We start from the raw sequence: 21556 nt of genomic DNA, 5'->3' as shown, positions 1-21556 counted from the left end.
CTCGCGAGCAGGAAATAACCCTCGAGACGGCTCCAGACGAGACGCCATAAATTGTCACTTGCTGTAGTAGTTTTATTGCTAACGAGAGCCAGTTGACTTGGAGAAGAACAAGGAACAACACTGTCCAAAATTTAACACCGGGGTCGCTAAATAACGGAAGCATTACGCCGTCAAATGATGCGTAAGGTAGGTGTTTAGCCTAGCTTGGTGACGTTAACAAGCAGAGGGCCAGTACATTAGTGACTGGTAGCTATCCTGTTAGCCTCATTAGCTTGTAGCTGGTGTTTCGAGATACATTATCGGACTCTTTTAGCTAGCTCTAGTGGGTTCTTGGCTTTTTCCACAACGAAGTGTGTGCCAGACAACGTTTAAGTCGCTCGTTTGGCATGTGAATCAACGTGAAACTGTACCTAGTTGAATAGACAACAATTTGGGAGGAGTTTTGCCAGAAGAGGATACAGGGCCGCTGGGGTTTCAAACCACTCAGGCGACTGTACACAGCCGTGGTGGGTTTCAAAACGTGTTCATTTTAACCCTCTGAAAAGGAAAATAAGTAAACAAGGCAATGACAACAAGAAACTTAGAGAAGGCAAATTACCTGAAAATTGGCACACAAAAAATAAGAAAAAGAAAAGTTAAAAAAAAACAAACAAAAAAACAAAGAGAAGACGAAAACGTACTTAAAAATAATGCTTATTCTGTAACATAATTTTCAATGCACGTATCTGGACCTTTTTCCCTAAACTTATTATTTAATAATTTTCTAAATCTATTTCCGTTTTATTTTTATGTATTTATTTTTTGTGGAACATTTCTTGCCATTGCCTTTTCCCCATAAAAGAAATAAAGCAGATTTGCTCAGCGTTTAAATACATGTGTCTGAGCACAACAGAAGTGATGTCGATCCAGCTTTCAAAGGGTTAAAGGGTGTACAGTGTAGTGTTGCGTTTCCCTTTAACATTGTGGACTCTAAATCCAAAAATGTCACTCTACTTCATTAACCACCTTAAACCCTTGGTGAAAGGCATGAGGAGTCTCAAATGTAGTACTATCTGCTAAAAAACACACCCCACTCTTTTACACTATGTGTAAAACATTCATATATCCAGTCATGTCTTCTCCTAATATTGTGTTTCCTGGGAGCATAACTTCACAGGACATGGGGCTTGCATAACATCATACATGAACTAAACTCAAGCAACATGACAGTGATTATCCAAGACAGCATACCATCTGTCGATAAGCGAGCCTTATCTGTGTGCTGGTATGCTCAAGTAAAAAAAACTTGATGCACTGAAACTGAAACTTGGTGTATTTCTGTCTCCCTGCTGATTGAAACCAACTTGATTTGCAGATGCCTGGTCAACTCGACAGCTTGAAGCCCAGGAAGAGGAAAAGCAGCTCCAGAAAGGTTTGTGTTAACATGTATGCGGTAGAGACCAGCCTGTATAAAGAGCGTGTAAATACAACAGTTATGTCCTGCTGTTTCTGGGTATACGTCTTTAGTCGAATAATGTTTTTCTTTACATAACTTATATTGTACCATGATTGATGTTTCTTTCATAATATGGACAATTATAACTGGTTGACTTTCACATCTGAGAGCTGTACTTGACGTACACGTTAGGCTTGCTACTAAATGTGTCTTGCATCCTCAGGGGTGTTAGATGAAGTACAGTGGTTTAAGACCAAAGGATTTGAATCATGATTAACTGTGAAATTATTCTAACCCTGGTCTATATCTTTCTGTGACAGGCTTCCACTACAAGGAGGAAATGTATGAAAAGTCCAAAGACACAGTCAGCAGCAGAGAGCAGTTCAGTCATCAGTGGCTACAGTAAAGCACTTGATCCTCTGGAGAGACTCTCGCTCATCAGCTGTGAATGTCAGCAGTCGGCAGGCAGGAGGAGATGCTCGGCATCACCAGAGCTCGAAGGACAGGAGGGCAAAGAAAATGAACTTAGGACAGGGCTGGATTTGGACAGCTGCGGAATGTACAGCATCTGGGACAAACAGGAATCTGAGGACATGGACTGTGATGAAACCAGCAAAAACATCTTCCCAGATGACGACAGTAATCAGATTCTTCCTGTGGAGCAGTTCTTTGGGAACTTGGATGCAGTACAGGTGAGGAGTTTTGGTTTATCTTTATAACAGGGACAATCTGTGTCTCAGGTTGGGTTGAGTGAAAAATGGTTATGTAGAAGAAATATTTTCCAACTCATGGTCAATTTAGGAGCAGCTCTGCTTAAAAACTTAACATTCAATTGATAAAGCAGCACCTGCATCTATTTTCAAACTAAATGTTGTACAGTTTGACAACCTAAATGGCGTAACAGCATGGGACGGAGTTGCGCAAATTTTAACCTTTATGAACAGATATTAGGATGACGCAGCGCAGTCATGGAACATATCCGAAACAGGGGGTTGACTGAACTGGCAGAAATGTTATGAGTGCATTTAGAGCATGAACCAACATCTTTGACTATACGGGCAGGCTTGACTAGGCAAAATTAAACAACGTGTCACAGTGGCTGTATACATTTTGGATATTTGTTTTTCCCTTCTAGGTTGGTAATGAGTAAAGTTTTTTTTTTTTGTTTCAATGTATCTCACAAATTGCACATTTAATCTTTTTGGCACCTCTTTGTGAAGACTTAAAAAAAAAGTCTAAATGAGGCACAAGAGCATTAAAATAAAATAACATTATTTACAGTGTTCTTCACAGCAGCCTGTTGCACCAGCTGTGTGTAAGTCTAAACTTAACCGAGTTCTAATGTTAATTATTAGAGTTGTGATTCATGCATTAGTAAATTAAAGCTGGTTGACGAAAGAGCTAAGTTACAACATAACTCTAAGCAATAACAAAATAGTTACTTTTGGCCCAAAATAGTTACTTTTCTGGTACACAACATCATTATTCATTACCTGCACAAAATTGTGCAACACAAAAATCCAGTCAAGACTGATTTATTGACATGATATTTCAATATCTGTCTAGCTTACTATGATGTGCTACATTATGAAATGATGCTTGCTAGCCATGAAACTGATGCACATGGTAACCATGAGGATGAAAAGCTGGTGCAACCCAGTGCAAAACCTCAAGTGTGGCCTCTCCTTTCAGGTTTATTTATTTTTGGGGAAATAAATGTATGGGTGCTGCAGCATCCCCAGCATCCCTACTCCCAGCTGTGGATGTGCAGCAAAATTTCTTAAGTATTTAAAAAAAAAAAAAGGGTTGTAAAAATGCAGAATAAAACATTGTGTTGCTACAGAAAAGTGCTAACAGTACCATGAGTGAATGCTGTACAAGTGCCTCTCTGCCTTTCCATTCATCAACTCATGCTCAAAATATGACACACTGCCTCAAGAGAATTGTTACATACAGTCATTCTTTGGTCAGTTTGTCCTGTGTCCTTACAAATATTAGAAAAAGTGCATTGGTGTAAAAGTAAAGGATGCTGATTGAACTGTAGACGTAATATCAAAGACATTCTCTAGATCAAAGACAAAATGTAGAGAAAGGGTGCTCTCATAACCACAGCACCTGCATCAAATGTTGAGTAACTGACTTAAACCTTCACTGCCAATTGACTGGTATACTGTAATAAAACCATTAATGCTATCCATGTATGCACTTATCACAATGAACGTGGTATACCCGTACTGCTTCTTAATATTGAAGCGATTAGATTTCCTTGCTTAGGTGAAGATTATGTCCATGTTGAATGAATTACAAAAATCTGACTTAAATTCCACAGGACTTTCCTCAGAGATCGTCAGCGTCTTCAGCCCGTGTTGACAGGGAGAACAGGAGACGACATTACTATGCACCAGAGGACAGTGATGAAGAGGAGGCGGGCCTCAGCAGTACGCAGCGAGACGACAAAGAGGACACTTAATGAAGAATAACTGCACTGATGACTGTGATGGACTCACAATCATACCTGTGGAAGGACATATGTTTCTCAGCACTTACAAAAAAGCGGCCAAACGTATTCAGATGCTGCCTTCAGTCAGCCCTTAAATCATAACGCCGTCACACGAAAACCATGCGTGATGATGCTCATGAGTCACTGGTGAGGAGTTAGGAGGCTTTAACTTGCTGTTGCTGAATCTTGCTCACAAGCCTACATTGTATAAGTGCGTGTTTGCTTTAATCCTACTTCCATGTGCTGAAGTGATTCAATTCAATATTATTTATAAAGCCCCTTATCACAAAACACTCCCCCAAACTCCCCCAAAAAAACCCTGTAACAGGGGTAAAAAAAAAAGGGAAGACCCAAGGAAGAGCGACTGACGAGGGATCCCTCTTCCAGGACGGACAGACATGCAAACGATGTAAATATTCTTCACAACTCAAAATCTCGCGCATCACAGAATTCGTCGGCTGGTGTTTATCACTGTTTCAACAGTTTGAAATATACAATTGTTGACTATACTATGAGGACCGTCCAAATGCACAAAAATGCTGAATTGTTTTCGACTCGTAGTACTAAGACTGAAATTTGAAATATTTAATTTTATATTTTTTTAATATAGCTACATTGACGGGATAAATATAGCCACATGTTGGGAACATATACAATAGTGCCTGTTTAATTATTTATTGCTGAATTTATGCTCACACCACCCATGGTACAGACAACTTTGGTCTTACCTGGATGGCATGTTTGCGTGGCACTTTATTCAGACAAGTCGGTTCACATGACATACTGCTTCCTAATTTTAGTGCAAATTTGCAGTGTGAGATTAGCCTTACAGAAGATGCCAAACAGTGTTGGAATAAAACCAGAAGCTTTAAAAAGCTTCTTCTAACAAATCTACAAATTTAGAGTTCTAAACTTTTCAATGCAAATGTCATGTGTTGATAAAGGCAGCGCAAAGACAGATTTCATCTTCTGGTTTCTGTATATAAATGTGGTAAATAAGGAGGGTGCACGCGCCAAAGAGCATTTCCATAATAAGAGCTTTTTAATATCATATATTCAGTGTTTAAGATGAATGTCATTGCTCACTAAGTGTCTAATATTCCTCAACTCAACTTTGTGTGCTGAGTTTTTTTGTTTTTGGCAGCTGATTACCATACAACACATCTGTAATAATAACATACATAAATATATATATCAATGCAGCTCATAATGTTCCCTGATTAGCAGGCCCACACAGAATTCTAATAAGACCTCAGCTGATTTAAAAAAAAACAAACAAAAAAAAAACTTAAAAATGAATATTTCTATCAGATTACAAGCAAAAAAACAAAAAAAACATTCTGCAGATTTTTTTTCTTGGTCACCACTAAAAATGGTTTAAAATAATCTACAGATTCTGTTTGAGCCTGAGGTTCCTGTTTGGTTTACATTTGCAAGTATGAAAAAAATTCTACATATAAATGTTTTATTAAAACAAATATGGACTCAAAAACTTCTAAAGGTTTTTAGCATATAAGCAAACTGAGGATAACTTAAACCTGACTTTAAATGAAATTGAGTTTTCAGATTTTGTGGTTAGCAGTAATTGCACTAGCGCTATTCACTCCTATGCAACTTTCTGACTGAGTGAATACCCCAATGTGATAAATTCATGCATTTAACATTACCGTGCCAACATTAAGAAAAAAAATAAAGGTTTTTCATGATTTCAGTGTAATTATTTTTATCTAACAAAGCACTGCCAGTCTTTTTAAGCTCGACAGGCTACACTGGTTCAGAAAGCAGAATATGTTTTTTTAAAAAAATGAAGTGAGGTATAGAGGGGAGGTCATGTTGTTGTCCATCTGATCTCGCTACAGTGGACCTGAGACAAATCTCATCAGTGTAATTCATTATGTCATCACATTTCAAATCAATGCAGTCATTTTGCATAAAAGTTAAGTAAAAATATTCACACCAAGCGCCTTTTCTTCCCTTTGAGCTTCTGTTTTGTGCCGTCTGTGTTACTCGCTTGTCTTAAAATCTTCTCGGTGTCACACAGCAGGTTGTGAGCTCCTTTGTTGTGGCACACGATGTGAACCAGTTTCAGGTTTTCCCTGGTGAACAGCAGGCAGTAGAAGTAGTTCAAGTTGACGTCGGTGCTCTTGTGATTCTGCAGAGCTTCCAGCAGAGCGGGAATGATCGTCCTCTTCTTTTCAATCCTGGACACGAGATGGAGAAAATCAAGTTTGTTCCTCTACGAGGAGGTATCATGGTCAACCTAGTGCGTCATCACCCACTGTTATTGGTAACTGTTTAATCAGATCACTGTTTCACCAAAACCTGACTGATTCTTCAGCAGGTAAGACTGATGAAGTAAAAGGTGAGAGCACAGGTCAACAGGTTACCTGCTGACTGCGTGTGGCACGACACCAGGGACAGTGGTTGCCAAGGAAGCTGCCTTTGCTCCCGCCTGTTTTATAGTTTGCTAGCAGTATGTTTGTTTTTGTAGCATGATATCCTCTTTTTCATAAAAATACAACTTTATTCTCGTAAAATTCAGACTTTTTTTCTTGTGAAATTAAGACTGTATTCTCTGAATACTACAACTTTATTCTCATGAAATTATTACCTTTTCTTGTAAAATTATGACTGTATTCTCATAATAACATAAGTTTATTGTCATTAAATTATGATTTTCTTTTTAAAGATTTTTTTTTGGGCATTTTTGCCTTTATTAGATAGGACAGATCAAAAGCGTGAAAGGAGGAGAGAGAGATGACATGCAGCAAAGGGCCGCTGCGGCAAGGACACTGCCTTCATTTATGAGGGCTGCTTTATCCACTCAGCCTCCGGACGCCCCAAAATTAAGAATTTTTTCTCGTAAAATGACAACATTCTTCTCTTAATATTGTGACTTTTTCTCTCATTATATTATGGCTTCATTCTGGAAGTCTAAAAAAAATGTATTTTTTTCCTCAGTGTGGTCCTAAAACTCCGTCATCGTTCTCTGGCACGTCTTTGATGCTATCACTTAAAAGATGGGTCACATCCGTGTGGTCAGATAATTCAAATACTTATTACAATATGTCAAAGCAATGTGTGGATGATTGCTTTTAAGTGCATCAGAAATAACCAGCATATAGCTGGCCTTGGTTTGCCCTCTGTGACAGTGAGATGCTTTTGACTAAAGGCTGAAGCGTCCAACCTGTGGTCCAGATTCCACGTGCTGAAGACGATCCTGCTCTCTCTGCTGCCGTAGGGGTTGATGGAGTGGCGAGATGAGCACACTTCCTGCTCAAATGATCCCTGAGGAGTCAGCAGGGAAGAGGAGGAATCAAACACAGGTCCAGCTCTCTCAAAATGTTTTAGATGTTTTGTCGAAAGTGTAGGTGGAATTTATAGAAATGCAGCCAACAGATAGATGACTCGTCTTAAGCTCGGTACGTGGTTTTATTTCTGTAAATACCTGGCAGGTGAACCATCCTTCCTGAGTACAGAGGCGATCTGGCTCCTTCTCAGTCCTGTCAAAGTAGCAGCCGTTGTACTTCGCCGCCTTCAGCATTTCTGCCAGGCATTTGGTTGCTGTCAGAAACTCTGCCTTGACTTTGGCTTTCTGTATGGTTTTGGTAGCACCATTTACCTGAGAACAGAGACATAGAGCCATACCTTTATAAATGACGCCAGACATCTTGAGATTCATTCATAGAATAAGGAGTTTTACCTCCTTCATGTAGCTTCTTATCCTGCTTTCACAGCTGAACTTCATGTATGCTGACTTTGTCTTGAATCGAGCATCAACACCTGAAATGACACCACACTGAACGACAAACTGCAGAAGAACTGAAGATTAGGTGTTTAGTGGAACATCTGTAGCCCACAGATAGTGTTTTTTATTGGTTTTCATGGGAGTATACTGGCACCTTTTTTGTTTTTTATTCACACATTAACACTTAAGCGTGTTTGCAGCCTGGCATGTGCAAATGAATACAAAGTTTGTTAGTTTGAAAGTTATTTAGTTAGAATTTCTGTGTCATGGTATCAAGTGTAGATGGCCTGACTCTCCACTGGGCTTTGTACCTTTGAACCAGCCTTCATCCTCCTCTCTGCTCTCCAGCTCAGATCTGTCCTCCAGGTTGCGCAGCAGGTCAGTCAGGATTTTACGCCTTTTATGAGACTGTTCATCAGACAGGAGCCCTTTCGCCGCTTCAATAAGGTCATCCGCATGCCGGTCTGTGTTCAGTAACTGACTGATGTCGCAAACAACTGGGAGCAGAACCACAGGGGTTATAAGGGGTCAGGCAACAATAACACCATCGTAGCTCTAAACTCACTGGTCAAAGTAACAGATACACAAGTTTAGAATTGATTTTTTTTTTGTCTGAGATTGATTCACCTACCTCCACTCCACGTCTGACCTCTGGAGAGAAGAACAAGCTCAGTGTTGTCTGCCAGAGTTGGGAAGAATTCCTCCGTCACTTTTGTCCCATCCGCATACAAACAAACATGTGCACCAGACAATGGCAACTAGAAATGATAACAATGTTTAAAATAATAAGAATTATAACACAGGATATTTGAATTTGAGTGAAATGTAAGACCACAGTAAGATATTTCTTTCATTTTCTTCCAAAGAGATTAATTTTATTGTAAGCGATGTGCAGGACAGAGTCTCACACACTCTGAGTTATTAAAAAAAAAAGTAGTTATTCAAAAGTATTTTTTAATTTTAACATTATTCAAGGGGATGCACACTATCTTCCACTCACAGTCTCACAATATAACCACTGTGCATACCGAGAGTTATGATGACAGAATACAGTGATATGCTTTTTTTTGTAGTTCCTGTGTTTTTCCTGATCTTTAGATTGAATGTTGCCTCACACCACAGAGTTATCTATGGCAGTCTGTGAAGATTAAATTTATCTCGTGTATCTCGTGCTGTGTATCTACGTGTACGCCCTCACCTGAACTGAGATGAACTGTTACGGCTAATCTCTCTGAAACAACCTGGATCAGCAACATGTTTTTAAAAATGCGCTCTTAAATTACATTTATGCACACTCGTCGAGGTTGGTGTACTGTGTATAACTTTCTAACCTGTTGCTACCTACCTCTGAGGACTGTTTATGTCCTCCTGAGTATAATACATGTGTATTATCAAGTAGTTTGCATATCTTGTACCCCTTTATCAAACAGCTGTTACCAAATAGCTACATGCACCAACGCTGAAAATACACTAAAATGAGTGCACCTCACTTGTCTTACTTCTACCCACCAGCGGCTCCAGTATGACAGCTGTGTTTCTGGCTTTCCCGTCTTCCCCTTTTAACCATATCGTCGCTGCTAATGTAGCGGAACTGGCGGTGTACAGCTGTTAAAACAAACTACAACAAAACACCCGAGCTTACCTGTAATAATTTGCAACCTTTTTTGAGCAACTCCTTCACATCTTTTGCTGCAACTCCGTACTTTCTGTTTTCATTACAACTCCTTATTTTTACGGGTTTACTTTTCTTGAAGTGCCCAAACATTGCACTGCTTTTTTGTGTTGTTTTCAGTTTGTACCTACCGCTTCCTCCTTCTTCTTCCTCTTGAGGCTGACTTCACTCAGCGGTAATGTGTTGCTGCCCCCCAGTGTTTCTCCTCTGCTACTACCTTTGGCTGAGAGGACCAGAAAGTGTTCTGATTTTTTACACATGAAAAAGTAGCAAAACCATTACAAAAAAAAAGGAATTAAAAAAATGATTAAATAATAAAACTTCATAATTATCACTAAAAATGTACAAAAACTTCAACTTAACTTTTATTAATCCTTTATCAAATCCTTAAGGTTAACTTTTGTTTATGTTTACTCTTGTTCACCTTTGATGTTCTTCATGTTTTTGTTGTTGTTGTGTTTTTATGTGATCAGTAAGGCTGATGCTGATTCTGAAATACAGTGTCATTTTTATTAGACTCATATAATATAATATTTATTCGGATTATATTATAATGATGCATGATGATTCTAATGATGCATGATGCAAAAAAATATGTGTTTTGATGTTGTAGCCCAACAAAGGGAAGTTACCATTTCATGGTAAAGAAAAGTGCAGGTATAAAGTGTCAGGATATGGCAGTACTCAAAAATGTAGGCTACAGGTTTATGGTGTGTTGCAATTATGGTAAGACCTCAACTGTACGGCAAGGTGAACATTACCATAGCAACAGATACAGCGCGGTGGAAAATACCAAATGAAAGGTGGAGAGGAATAAATGCTAAGATTGTGAATTTCGGTTTAGACTTTCGTAATCGGGGTAAAAAGACTCGTTGTATAAGCACCGTTCAATTATGTGAAATCAGTACTGCTTTTTATTAATGACTTAAATTCATAAATACTCCTTATGAAATCATTGATTTACTCGGCTAACCCCTCTTGCACTGAGTGGTAGAATCCTATTTCAACATGGCGGCCGCGGGTTTGAAACTCTGAACAGGCAGAAAAGATAACATTCGCATTAACAGCCCCGTCGTTCGCTATATTTCTTGTTTTTTTCGCAATGTCAATCTCATTTTGCCATTAATTACAGAAAATGGTCCAAACAGAAGACATGTCCACTATGGCGGACGGCTGGAGAGAAGTGTTTGACAGAAGCCGGTTGGTTCCCCCGCCCAGTCAGACAGTCCGCCGGGCGGTGGAGAGCCACCACAGCCGGCCCCGCGGCTTCCAGCTCAGCCTCAGCCGGCTCACTGCCGCTCACCTCCCGCAGGTGATTGCCCACAGCTAGCGCTAAATGCTTCGTAGAAATTTAGAAACAGTTTTGCTCATAGCAGAAATGCGGTGGTAGTTAAACGACCTAAATTCCCTATAGTTATGAATTTGCGGAGTTGAGTCTGACTTTCGACAGTCACTGTTTAGGAAATACATAGTAAAGGGCTGTGCCGTATCTCGCCCTTCTAACGTATAATACGCCACAGTTCACCTGGAGAAAAGTAGCCAAACTACCATATAAAAGTTTTATAATTAAAGGTGATCTAGAATTTTACTGGTCAGTTACGTTGGCCTCTATAAAATGCCGGTATAAGCATGCTATGGATCCTCTTGTAAATTCGGTTTAGAGTTAATCCACCAAACACCACTGCAGCTAATCTTAATTTGTAATTATTTTATGGAACAAAAGAAACACTCTCAAGATAATCTATGAAATTTGTGTATTTCATGTATGCAGAATTTTCGGTTAGGATCTTGTATGAAGATCTTGAGTGAAACTCACTCATGAATGTTTGCTGAAAGGTTTAGCAACATTAAATTGGAAGATTGTGAGGTTTGTTTTTTCATTGGATTATCTGTGATTTCTCTTAAATTGGTGTTTCCCCTTTTTTTACTCACAGGAGATGTCAGAGGTGCAACAAGATTTGACCTACCAGGTGCGAGTGACCCTGTTTGATAGAAACCATCAGCAATTCTTTGGGAAAACATGGAGGAGCTCACCAGAAAGGATGAAAAACAACAAGATCTACTTTAATGAGGTAGCTTTACTATAACACTAAAATATACCCGACAACTGCAGAAAACACACAGCTGTGATTTAGTGTGTGTTAGGTTTTCGGGCTGTATTTAAACTCCGCTCGTTTTGTTTTGATAAGCAGTGGACTGATGATTATGTAGTGAAATCAATGCCCATTCAAGCATAAATTACATGAATTTAGCACAGCCATTATTTAATTAAAGCCAACTCAAAAGCTCCACCACTCAAGGCTTTCAATTAGCGCTGATGATTGGACTCTGTTCTGCTGCGCTGTTCAAAAGGTTGTCAGCCAAAACTTAGTGAGCTACAAACTGCCCTGACTGCAAATAAGTGATTCCATTTGTATCCAACAAGTCCCACTTTTTAGTGTCCTAGTCAGTTTCTCACCTTGCAAGTTTAAGAAGAGCACATTTTTATGTGAAGCAACAACTAATGAGAGTTATTGGAGATGATTTTTAAAAAAGAAAAATATGGATTCAGTACAAATTGATATCAGTTACCTTTTATATTGCTTTGTGGTTGACATGATGGATAGAAGATCAGTTAGTAATTACGCAGTTCATTAGTTAGTGTTACAGTTAGGGATTAGATTAAATGGTCCTAAATCAGTCAGTGACTTTGACAATGTAAGAGCTAAAAGTTAAACGGGGCTGCTGCCTCGATAGATCGATTGTTTGTTTGCATTTTTGTGAGGCTTCAGTGAATCTGAACGACTCTTTCAACTACCAAAATCCACAGTCTGAACCATCCCTTTAAAAGTCAATAACACGTTCAAGTTGAACTGCAAAGGCGTAGTGATGTTGAGGAAGTCAGTGTGCTCAGATTAGTTGTGCTTGGCTTTGCATTGCTGTCATTTTTGGAGTGATGTGGTAAAACCAGCATCTTGTTCACACCTTTCAATTGTGGAGGCTTAGGTGTATTTTAGTTTTTCAACTCAGCCCTCCCAGTTCTCACACTCCCACTGAACAGATGTGAACAAAAATATGTGATTGATTTGCAGTCAGCATGTACCGGGCACAAGCCTTCAATATTTAACGTATTCCATAGCAGTTTCTCTGCCTCCTCTAAGATGTTCACAGATGCATCTCTCTAGTTCTCTGCTCATCCAACACAAGTGAGCAATAACAGACATTTCTCTCAGTTCACGTTCACTTTCATTATAGATTTAACTTTTCTGAACGACAGATTTAGAAGCCCCGCTTAGAACCAGTGCCAGTTCATTAGCAGCAGATATATTAAACCTGTGAGAAGCCTAGTGAATTCAAAATGGACCATTTGGCTTTATGTGCATCAATCAGTCACCTTAAACATCAAATCTGTTGATCCTGAAGAGTCACACTGCAGCACAGTGAGACAGGCAGCCCAACCACGTTACAATATGTTCATTTTGATTGACAAACGTCACATTGAGCCTTCGGTATCACACTATCTTCAGTTTTATCGTAGGTCTGCTGCGTACTGCTGGTAGGTGGAATCTTGGTCAGGCTCAGTAGAGGGCTGATCACTACATTGATGCTGGTGTGCTGAAGATTTTTCAACGACCAGAGTGAAGAAAGTTGTATGAAGTTACTTTTCTCTGCTAAAATCTGCTTGCTCTGTGACAGAAGCACAGGTCTTCCTGTGATGTGGTGATAAATTTAGTGTATTTCCTCATGTCATAAGTTTTATGTTCATGTTAGCGTTTGTATGCAGATTGCATTACTGAAAGCAAGTGTTTGTTGGCCATGTCATCATGAAATAGGGCTAGGGGAGTTGTTTTATTTTCAATTATAATATTGTCTTCTAATGATTATAAAAACAAGATAATCAAGATAAAATTGTTATGCCACAGTCTATTTTCAGTAGATTTTGAGAGTGCAGAGTTACTACATGTGTGATATTTATTTTGGTCTAATTTGTTTTTATGAATTTTTATATTATGTATTTAAGTTTATATGGCACACGGTTTTATATATATTTATATTTTATTTCATTATTATCGGTTTATTTTGCATTTATTTCATTTGTGTTTTAGTTTAATTATATTAAAAGTTAAAGAAAATCCAGTGGTTAAAAATACATTTTTTGAGTTTAATTCAAAGCATGATTTTTCAAAGTCAATAATTAATTGTGTTAAATAATCGTGATTAATATTTATATATCAAAAATAATACTGATTATGATTTTTGCCACAATAGAGTAGCCCTAATGGAAAACTCCTTCATAGTTTGGAGAGAAATTTGGTGTTATTGCATACTTTGCAATACGGTAGTATTTTTTGTAATGTTTCGGGTGTGGTAATTTTTCTGCTGTGGTTGAGTTCATAACAACAAGCCACACCAAAGACTTGCTGCTATATTGTCTTGGGATTTTAACTGTAATGCATGCTCATCTGTGAGTCAGTGTGAATGAAGTTGGCCTTCTGGTTCAGTCAGATGTGGGGTTGGAGTTGCGCAGAAGTCTGCTGTCTCACTTTGTTGCACTTCAATTCTTTGCCAAACATTGTTCTTGGAGTCGTTTTCTCCTCTATAATCACCATTAGACCAAGGGAACAAAGAAACAATTTCTTGATGTCAAACTGTGTGATGTACTCTTTGGAAGATGTGCTTTGATGATGAAATTTTCAATTACTTCTTGAAAATGCTAAAGAGAATGTCGAAGCTACGGAAGACAAAATATACCGCACTGATATTGAAATATGACACAAATCAGATTATCTCCATGCTATCGATTCAACTTGAAAGGACTTCTTTTGTTTAGCCGGGCACCCTGCGGCCTGTCATGTCCACGCTGCTTTGCAGCTTGTTTCCTGTACAGTGAGTGAAGTTGATGTTTTCATATAACCCTTTATGCTTCCCTGTGCAATTCATTTTTTTAGTCTGTCCGATGTGAAGTAATTTAATGAAGGGCACTACACTTTGATTTAAAAAAAGTGTTCTTGCTATGGTTTAAGCCAAAGATGATCACCATGGAGTTTTTTGAACTCTACTGCACTATTACTACTACTATTGTAGTCTAAATATTGTTTTTTGCAGGTAAATTCTGAATGTAAAATAGGTTAATTTCTTCTCTTATGTCTTTTATTCCATGAGATTAGTCTAGATCATTGTCCTGTGTAGGGTTAAACATGAATGTCTTTTTCAGTTGGGGCAAGTGGATCAGAAATCTACTTGTCTGAGTTCAGTATTTACTTGCCCTATTAAAATCTGTTTTATTTATTAACAGTTTTCAAGTCAGACTGTTAATTGCCATGTTTAATCTTTATTTAAGTTAATGAATCAGAACAAGGACACTATGAGTCACTGATGGGAAGCAACAAACATTCTTGCATATCAAAATTGGGGTAATAATTCCACCTCGTTCTTCCCTGAGATGGACTTGCCATTTTCTCGTGAGCGCCCAATCTGTGCTGAGCATGTGCAACTCTCAACAGAGATGAGAAGGAAGCAAGATGGCTCATTCCTAAGCTACTTCCATCATCAGCTCCAAAAAAAAAGTACTGCTTGCCTGATTGGCAAGTGAGTCAGTAGATTTGCTAGCCTGACATGGCATTTTATTTGCAATGGGCAGTCCTTATTGTGGAGCCCTGCTGGGGTCAAGAGGAAGAGCAGAAATATTTTGCCACTTGTCGTTGTCAAGAGATATTTGACTCTTCATGCTAAATGCACCAACACTGACATGTGTTGTAGTTTATATAGTGGCTCTATGGAGACTGCTATTCATTTGATAACAATACACATTCATGATGTATGTTTTTGTGCTAGCTTTTGATATATATTTTTTAGAATAACAGACACATTTTCAGTACCAAAAAAGTATTGAGGTTTGATACTCAACCCTATAATGTCTCCCAGTGATGAAGTAATCTCTATTCAAAACAAGTGGTGAGCCCTTCTGGTTCTTGTAGTAGTGACACCTTTTGTTCTTGATGAAAGGGTTAACAAGGGCAGGAAGTCAATTGAAGTTGTGACCAAACAGCCCTCATAACTATGAAAAAGATGTATAACTACATTACACCTTCCCTAGAGTTTGTAAATGAAAACAGCGAGCTCTGAGAGATTAAATGTCAAGTGCTATAAAATGACCACCATAGAGGAGTCATTCAATGTCTGTCAGTAAAACATTAGAAATCGACTTTTTGAGTGTATTCATTTTTATGAAAAACATCACTCATTTATTTCCTGGTAATTCATTTGCAATAATAAACTTAAAGCTCTCATTGTGGTAAATGTATTGGCATAATAATAATAATAATAATAATAATGATAATAAAAATAATACTATAACAATTCAGAGCAAAAGCAATTATTTTATGCCTGCGGTGGAAGGGAGAAAGAATGAGAAAACAAGCTTTTACCGCCTCTTCTTCATTTATGTAAACTCATCTATTTTGCAGTCATCTTTCAAACGTCTGCCCTTCACTTTGAGAGAAGAAAACTTTCAGCAGCAACTATTGGTCCCCTCTGTTATCTTCCCCCCTTCTATGGTAATGTAAAGCCAGAAGTCAGGGTCAAACACAGAACAGTAGCTCTGCTGATGGCAGGTATTTAGCATCATCTTGTTCAAAACTAAACACTTGAAGATAAATTCCTTGACCCTCAGTGCCCTGTGGAGTTTTTCTGTGAAAGGGTCATCAGTTGTGAGCTAGAAAACGTTCCCCTCTATGGTTTCATCCCTCTAAAATGTGTTTCCCAGCATTATGTTTCCCATCTCTTTGAAGTCATTATGTTATTTTGGAGCAGATATCTGTGGAGCAGCTGGTTGTCTGTGTTCTCTCTCAATCAAACATCTGAAGGCCTCTGTACATCCTGGTTGGAGGCCAGTCACCCACTGTTTTATGATCGCGTCACTGCTGAGCTCCTCTGTAGCCTCCAATGTTGGCGATGCCCGGCCTGCTTGCGGTGTGAGCTGCCACACAAGATGTTTTAAGAAACTCTTTTGAATGGAAAGAATACCGTGAGCTGTAGCTGGCTGATAAATGCAGAGTGTTGCATAAGTCTTTTACAGAGCCGCCAATGAGTCACAGCTATGGCACATTTTGATTTCCAGTTTTGTCACCATCTGTTTTCTCTCCTTCCCTCTGCTTGATGTTCTTTTGATCGAACAATCTCTCACAGTGTATGGCCTCACTTTGATCCACCATAATAGTCGTAGTCTGTATAAAAACCCACTTGGTATCCCAATAAGCGTCCAAATCCTATTATCCATCCAGGGTAATAATATAAACCACATCATATCCTATCAGGATGATAAAGTAGGGCTGGCCCTCTCTGTGTCGTGCCGCAAGAGCTGCACCAGCTTTTTTATTGGATTTGGCCCGATGCACTCGCATTCATGCTGGTGTTTATGAGTGGCAAATTGCTGTTTGATATCCAAATAATGTCAGAGGGGGGATCCTCTCCTAAGTTACAGGAGCGGGGTGAAAATTGCAAGGCCCCACCTTCCTCCTCGCCTCAGTCAGCCATGATGGATTGGTTTTAATATCGCGTGAAAAGCAAAGATGCGCGGTGATAAAAGAGAGAAAGAGGGAGCTCTTACTAAATCTATTTTCTTGCTTTGTCTCCATATTTCTTTCTTTTTCCAGTAGAGGTGAGACGTTTTGACAGTGACGATGTCTGTTGCTTTTTGTTCCGCTTTACGAATTGTTTTCGAGTTGTCAAGTCTGAGTTATGAAGCTTTTATTTTGAAAGTGGAGAGCACATTTGGATTTGATTCTTTTGTCAATGCTTTAATGGTTTTTAAAAATCTTTTGAAAGGCTGCTTTTATGCTTGGAATGAAGCAAGCACAGCACAATACATTCACACAGAAAATGTAGCTTTGCTTGAGCTAAGTCTTTTTGCTTGGATGCACAAAGGGAAGTTTAGGTTACTGTACATTTCCATTGATTGGATTTTGATACAGAGGAAGAACAAGGACAATTGTGTCATGTCATGGGCTTCTGTGTATGTGCTTTTTAAAAATATCTCTAGACTAGTATCATTTTTGTTTTTTTCTCTTGTTTTTATCCTGCTATAAAGTCCAGTATGTCCCTGAAATCACTCACCACTTTCACTTTCTCGACCATTGCTGGTTTTCTTTCATCGTGATTCATATTATTTAACAACCGTTAACATTTCCTACAAGGCAGCTCTCTTTGCAGTCTAATGTAGTGCAAGTTGTGGGCAGTAGAGGGCAATGTTGTGCTTCAGACGGTGCAGACGGAGGAGTTGAGAGACCGTAGGAGGCAGAGAGAAATGTGCATCTTTCTGCATTGTCTCTCACTGTGATCACTCCATTTGAACTCCCTGCATTCACAGGGAGCCAGTGGTTCCTTCTCATATGTGCAACATTATCAGGCCGACAGCTGGGCTTTGGAGAAAAGGCCAAGTTTTGTTCCTGTCCGTGCAACCTCTGTTTTTTTTTGGGTCTCCAAATGCTGTTAGGTGTGACGTAGGTAGCGCTGCACAGAATAAACTGGGAGTAACACACGCACACGTACACACATGCATATTTTATTTCTCTACCCTTTATTCCTTTGTCTGTTTTCCTTGCCCTAACCACATGCCTACACCTAACCCCTGTGCGAACCCTCTAACCTTAACCCTGCGATAAACTAAAGTAGACCCACAGCAGAATGGACTATCATGTCTTGGTCCCCACAATGTGATGAAAACAATACCCCTCACCACCATATGCACCAACGCGCACACACACACACACACAGCCTTATTACATGACTTCAAAGCGCTGAAAAGCAGAAGAAGACAGTGCTTCACCGATGGGAAAACATTTGAACATCAGTCATGCAATTCCTCCGCTTTTGTTTCTCGAATAGTTGTTCTCTAAAGAGCAAACTGGTTTCAAAGTGAAGAATCCCATATGGTTCAAACTTGAGCTCGGAGTAATGAAAATGTGGCAGTAGTCACATTCATCCTGTAAAGCATAAGTTTCTCCTTAAAGCGTACAATATGTTGCCAAATTTAAGCTGTCAGTGCTGTAGAGAAGCTACAGTTAAAGCCTCCAACCCCCCTACCCCTCCGCCCCCCTTTTTGGCTTACTTTCTAAAATCAGACACATACTCCAGAAAGGCTGGCTCAGCTGAAGAAAAACTTCTCTTTTGACTTTATTATATTTGTTGTTGTGTGTGCTATAGTGTTTGCAGTCTATTATGTAGGATTGCACTCGTGATCTATTTAAGTGTGTCCATTTAGCGGTCACGTAGGAAGAAACTCTGCCCTTTTTGCCAGTGTTTAGAGAAAAGGTGAGATTATATTGTATTTCAACTCTTAATTTAACTCCACAATAAAATAATAAACTGTTTGCAAATGAAAATGATGTTCCTCTCTGTTGATAGGTTTTTAGGTGTTTCAGGCTGAAAATAGGCAAACATCAGTGATAGAAGGGGCCTATTGATTTAACCTGTAATGTTTATTTTAGCTGGTTTAGGAATGATGCTGCTTCTCTGTTTGTCCTTTATATTATGGACATTATAGCATGATGGTTACCATGTCAGGGTTTCTGCATTTTTAAAATCAAGGGATAGGTTTTGTTTGGATTTTATTGACCCAAGTATCAATACTGGTAGTGCTTATCATTTTTCTTATGTTACTGTACTCTTATTTATACTTCTTCCTAATTCTGTAAATAAGATGGGCTTTACCTGAGAGCAACTGACAATGTGGAATCACTGTTATGCATGCTGGCTAGCAACTCGAACTCAGTTGAGTGGGCGGATTCAAAGGTCTGGACCCAGGCAAGCTAGCTGTAGCAACAGTCTGTTTGTCGTAATCGAAAATGAATAAAATGAGAGAATATTTGCATGGCATTGGTTTTCATTTAGATTTTTCGTAGTTAAAGAAAAAATTCTGGTGAGCGTGCTTGCCTAACCCTAACCCTAACTCGCCAATGTTAGTATAACAGAGGATGTTTACCCTCAATAATAGACATGCTGCACGGTTGGGAATCAGTGGCACTTGTGTACAGTGTCAAATACATGGCATTCTTGGAATTAAGGACCATGTTGCATGGAGAGATGTTTCAGCATGTTACTGATGTTTCCCATGTTACTTGAAATGATCCATTCATAGACATTACATCATTACAAGCAGCACTGTTGTCATCTTTCGTCATGAAATCAAGCCAAGCTTTAGACATTTCTTCTACTCGCCTATTACTCCTTGTTCCCTAAATTTCAGTGGTGTTGATGCATGAGTTCCTCATCATTGTTTTGCAATGTGCAACTGTTAAAAAAACATTCTGTTATCGATAAAATGAGTGATAAAATGATTTCTTTTTTTTTGGAGGTGGTTCTTAACTGGAACCAAATCTTGATTCGCAACCCTACTCTTCAGTTGCCATCACTTCCACCACTAAGTACATACCTCTTAAACAATGGAAAAAGTAACAGTAATTGTATTAAACAATGAATAGCTGCAGTATGAAATCATGTTAAAAAAATGTACGCTACGTCTTAGCCAACACCCACGCAGGTGTTTTCTCTTAGCTCGATTAGACCTGTTTCCAGCACTTGACTGACAGCTAGCTCCAGCTGCCCCTCTATGTCAGGTCAACTTCTATCATTCTTACTGGTATGTTGAGACTGGTGACCTATGTGCCGAAATCAACTTAAGAAGAGGTGCTGAAAACAACTGTGTGGGTGGGCAGCGCCTTCAAACATCACTGTTCATTCTTGACCTCGGAAACAGTAATTTGACAAAACAGTCAGAACTCACGGTCCATTTAATATGTGTTGTTCAGAATTGTGTCCTCTGGTGGTTCAGGCAGAAAAAAACAACTGAGGGGCGTGACATTTGATGTCAGGTATCCTGCTTTAAAAAAGACAGTCGAGAGCCAGTCATGCACAATATATGGCGTGTTTGTATATATACAACTGAATACTGTGTGGGTGGTATTTGATATAATGGTGCAATTATCACCTTTTATTTCAAATGCATAGCTTACACTTTGTAGCTTATGGACCTGTTGCCTGTTGCCATACATATACATAACTGCCTTTATTGAGTAGGTTCGATAAAAAGAGTGATTAGTCCTGTTCCCTGTATGTGAAAGTCATTAGAGACAGCCTCACTGTGTATGTGTCTGGTTTGAAAATGTCGGCTGTTTGAAAGTACATTGTTGTAATTATGGCACCTGTCCATAAACCATCACATCTAAAGCAGAATGTCTTCTCAACTCTTTCACAAGCTGCGTTTTAGACAAACTGTGATGAAAATATTAATCAGGATACACATTTCTGCTCAGCCTATTCTGCAAGGCAATTGTACATAACTATATTTGTTGTGGTATTATATTGTGTCGTTTTTATTCTTGTATGATTAGCTGTGTAGTCAGTCTTTCGGCTTCCCGTGGCTTGCTCGTGAATCTGTCAGTGCTGTATGTACATGCTATTTCTCATTTTGCATACACACGGGTACATGTTTGCAAGAAATTGTAAACGTTTCCACCGCTGAGGCAGATATGTTGGTAGATTTTGACCTTTTCATACGAGGGACGAATAAGAAAACTAAATTTGTTTTCAGTGTTGTTCTTAAAAGTCCTGTGTGTAGGATTTATATCGGCAGAAATGGAATATAATAAGTATGTTTTATTTAGTGTATAATGGCCTGAAAATACTTTTTTTGTGTGTTTTTGTGACTTTGGAATGAGTTATATATATCTTCAAAGGAAGTGGGTTCTTGTCTATGAAGATTGCCATGTTTATGACTGGCTTAAGATAGTGCCATTAGTATTTCGTATCATCCACCTTAGTTAGAAGCATGAGCACCATAGGAAACACATTTTTACTTGAAACTACTTAATGCTGTGTTTTTACTAGTTTAAAGCCATCAGGTTCATATGTTTTAGAGAGGAAAAAACCTCTGTTGATGCCGCGGCTTCTAGTAAAAACATCTGGACAATGAACACTAAAGGAACTCTGACTGGGAGAAGTTTCAGCTGGCTGAAATCTGCAGTTCTCCTCACTGCCAGACACCACTAAATCTCTCTAAAACTCGCACACTGTTCCTTTAAACCAAAAGCTGGGAATAATGTGTATATTTAGTTCTTATAACTGACAGTGATTTTTATAATATTTCCTGATACCTAAACAAATAACAAGTATTGTATGCATGTCAAAATCCTGGTATAGCTACTTACTCTGCCATAGAGCTCA

General features: G+C 38.8%; 3 protein-coding genes across 3 annotated transcripts in view; 2 read left to right on the top strand and 1 right to left on the bottom strand.

Annotated features, from left to right (window-relative positions):
- On the top strand, positions 1-5641 carry c8h1orf174 (chromosome 8 C1orf174 homolog). The gene is made up of 4 exons (XM_042491383.1): positions 1-186; positions 1355-1411; positions 1756-2127; positions 3765-5641. The coding sequence occupies exons 1-4, from the start codon at positions 175-177 to the stop codon at positions 3903-3905; spliced, it is 582 nt and encodes a 193-aa protein (XP_042347317.1). The 5' UTR covers positions 1-174; the 3' UTR covers positions 3906-5641.
- Positions 5642-5708: 67 nt separating this feature from the next.
- Positions 5709-9466, bottom strand: dffb (DNA fragmentation factor, beta polypeptide (caspase-activated DNase)). The gene is made up of 7 exons (XM_042491382.1): positions 9326-9466; positions 8315-8441; positions 7995-8180; positions 7639-7718; positions 7384-7557; positions 7123-7223; positions 5709-6136 (listed from the first exon to the last, which is right to left on the bottom strand). The coding sequence occupies exons 1-7, from the start codon at positions 9446-9448 to the stop codon at positions 5887-5889; spliced, it is 1041 nt and encodes a 346-aa protein (XP_042347316.1). The 5' UTR covers positions 9449-9466; the 3' UTR covers positions 5709-5886.
- Positions 9467-10391: 925 nt separating this feature from the next.
- Positions 10392-21556, top strand: part of nphp4 (nephronophthisis 4) — a 195674-nt gene continuing 184509 nt past the window's right edge. Inside the window, exons 1-2 of the mRNA XM_042491381.1 lie at positions 10392-10667; positions 11290-11427. Coding sequence (XP_042347315.1) covers positions 10491-10667; positions 11290-11427 — 315 coding nt within the window. The 5' untranslated portion in view covers positions 10392-10490. The remainder of the gene's footprint in view (positions 10668-11289; positions 11428-21556) is intronic.

Source organism: Plectropomus leopardus, chromosome 8 (genome assembly GCF_008729295.1).
Source record: "Plectropomus leopardus isolate mb chromosome 8, YSFRI_Pleo_2.0, whole genome shotgun sequence".
NCBI classification, from domain to species: Eukaryota; Metazoa; Chordata; class Actinopteri; order Perciformes; family Serranidae; genus Plectropomus; species Plectropomus leopardus.
This window is presented reverse-complemented; position numbering and strand designations above follow the sequence as displayed.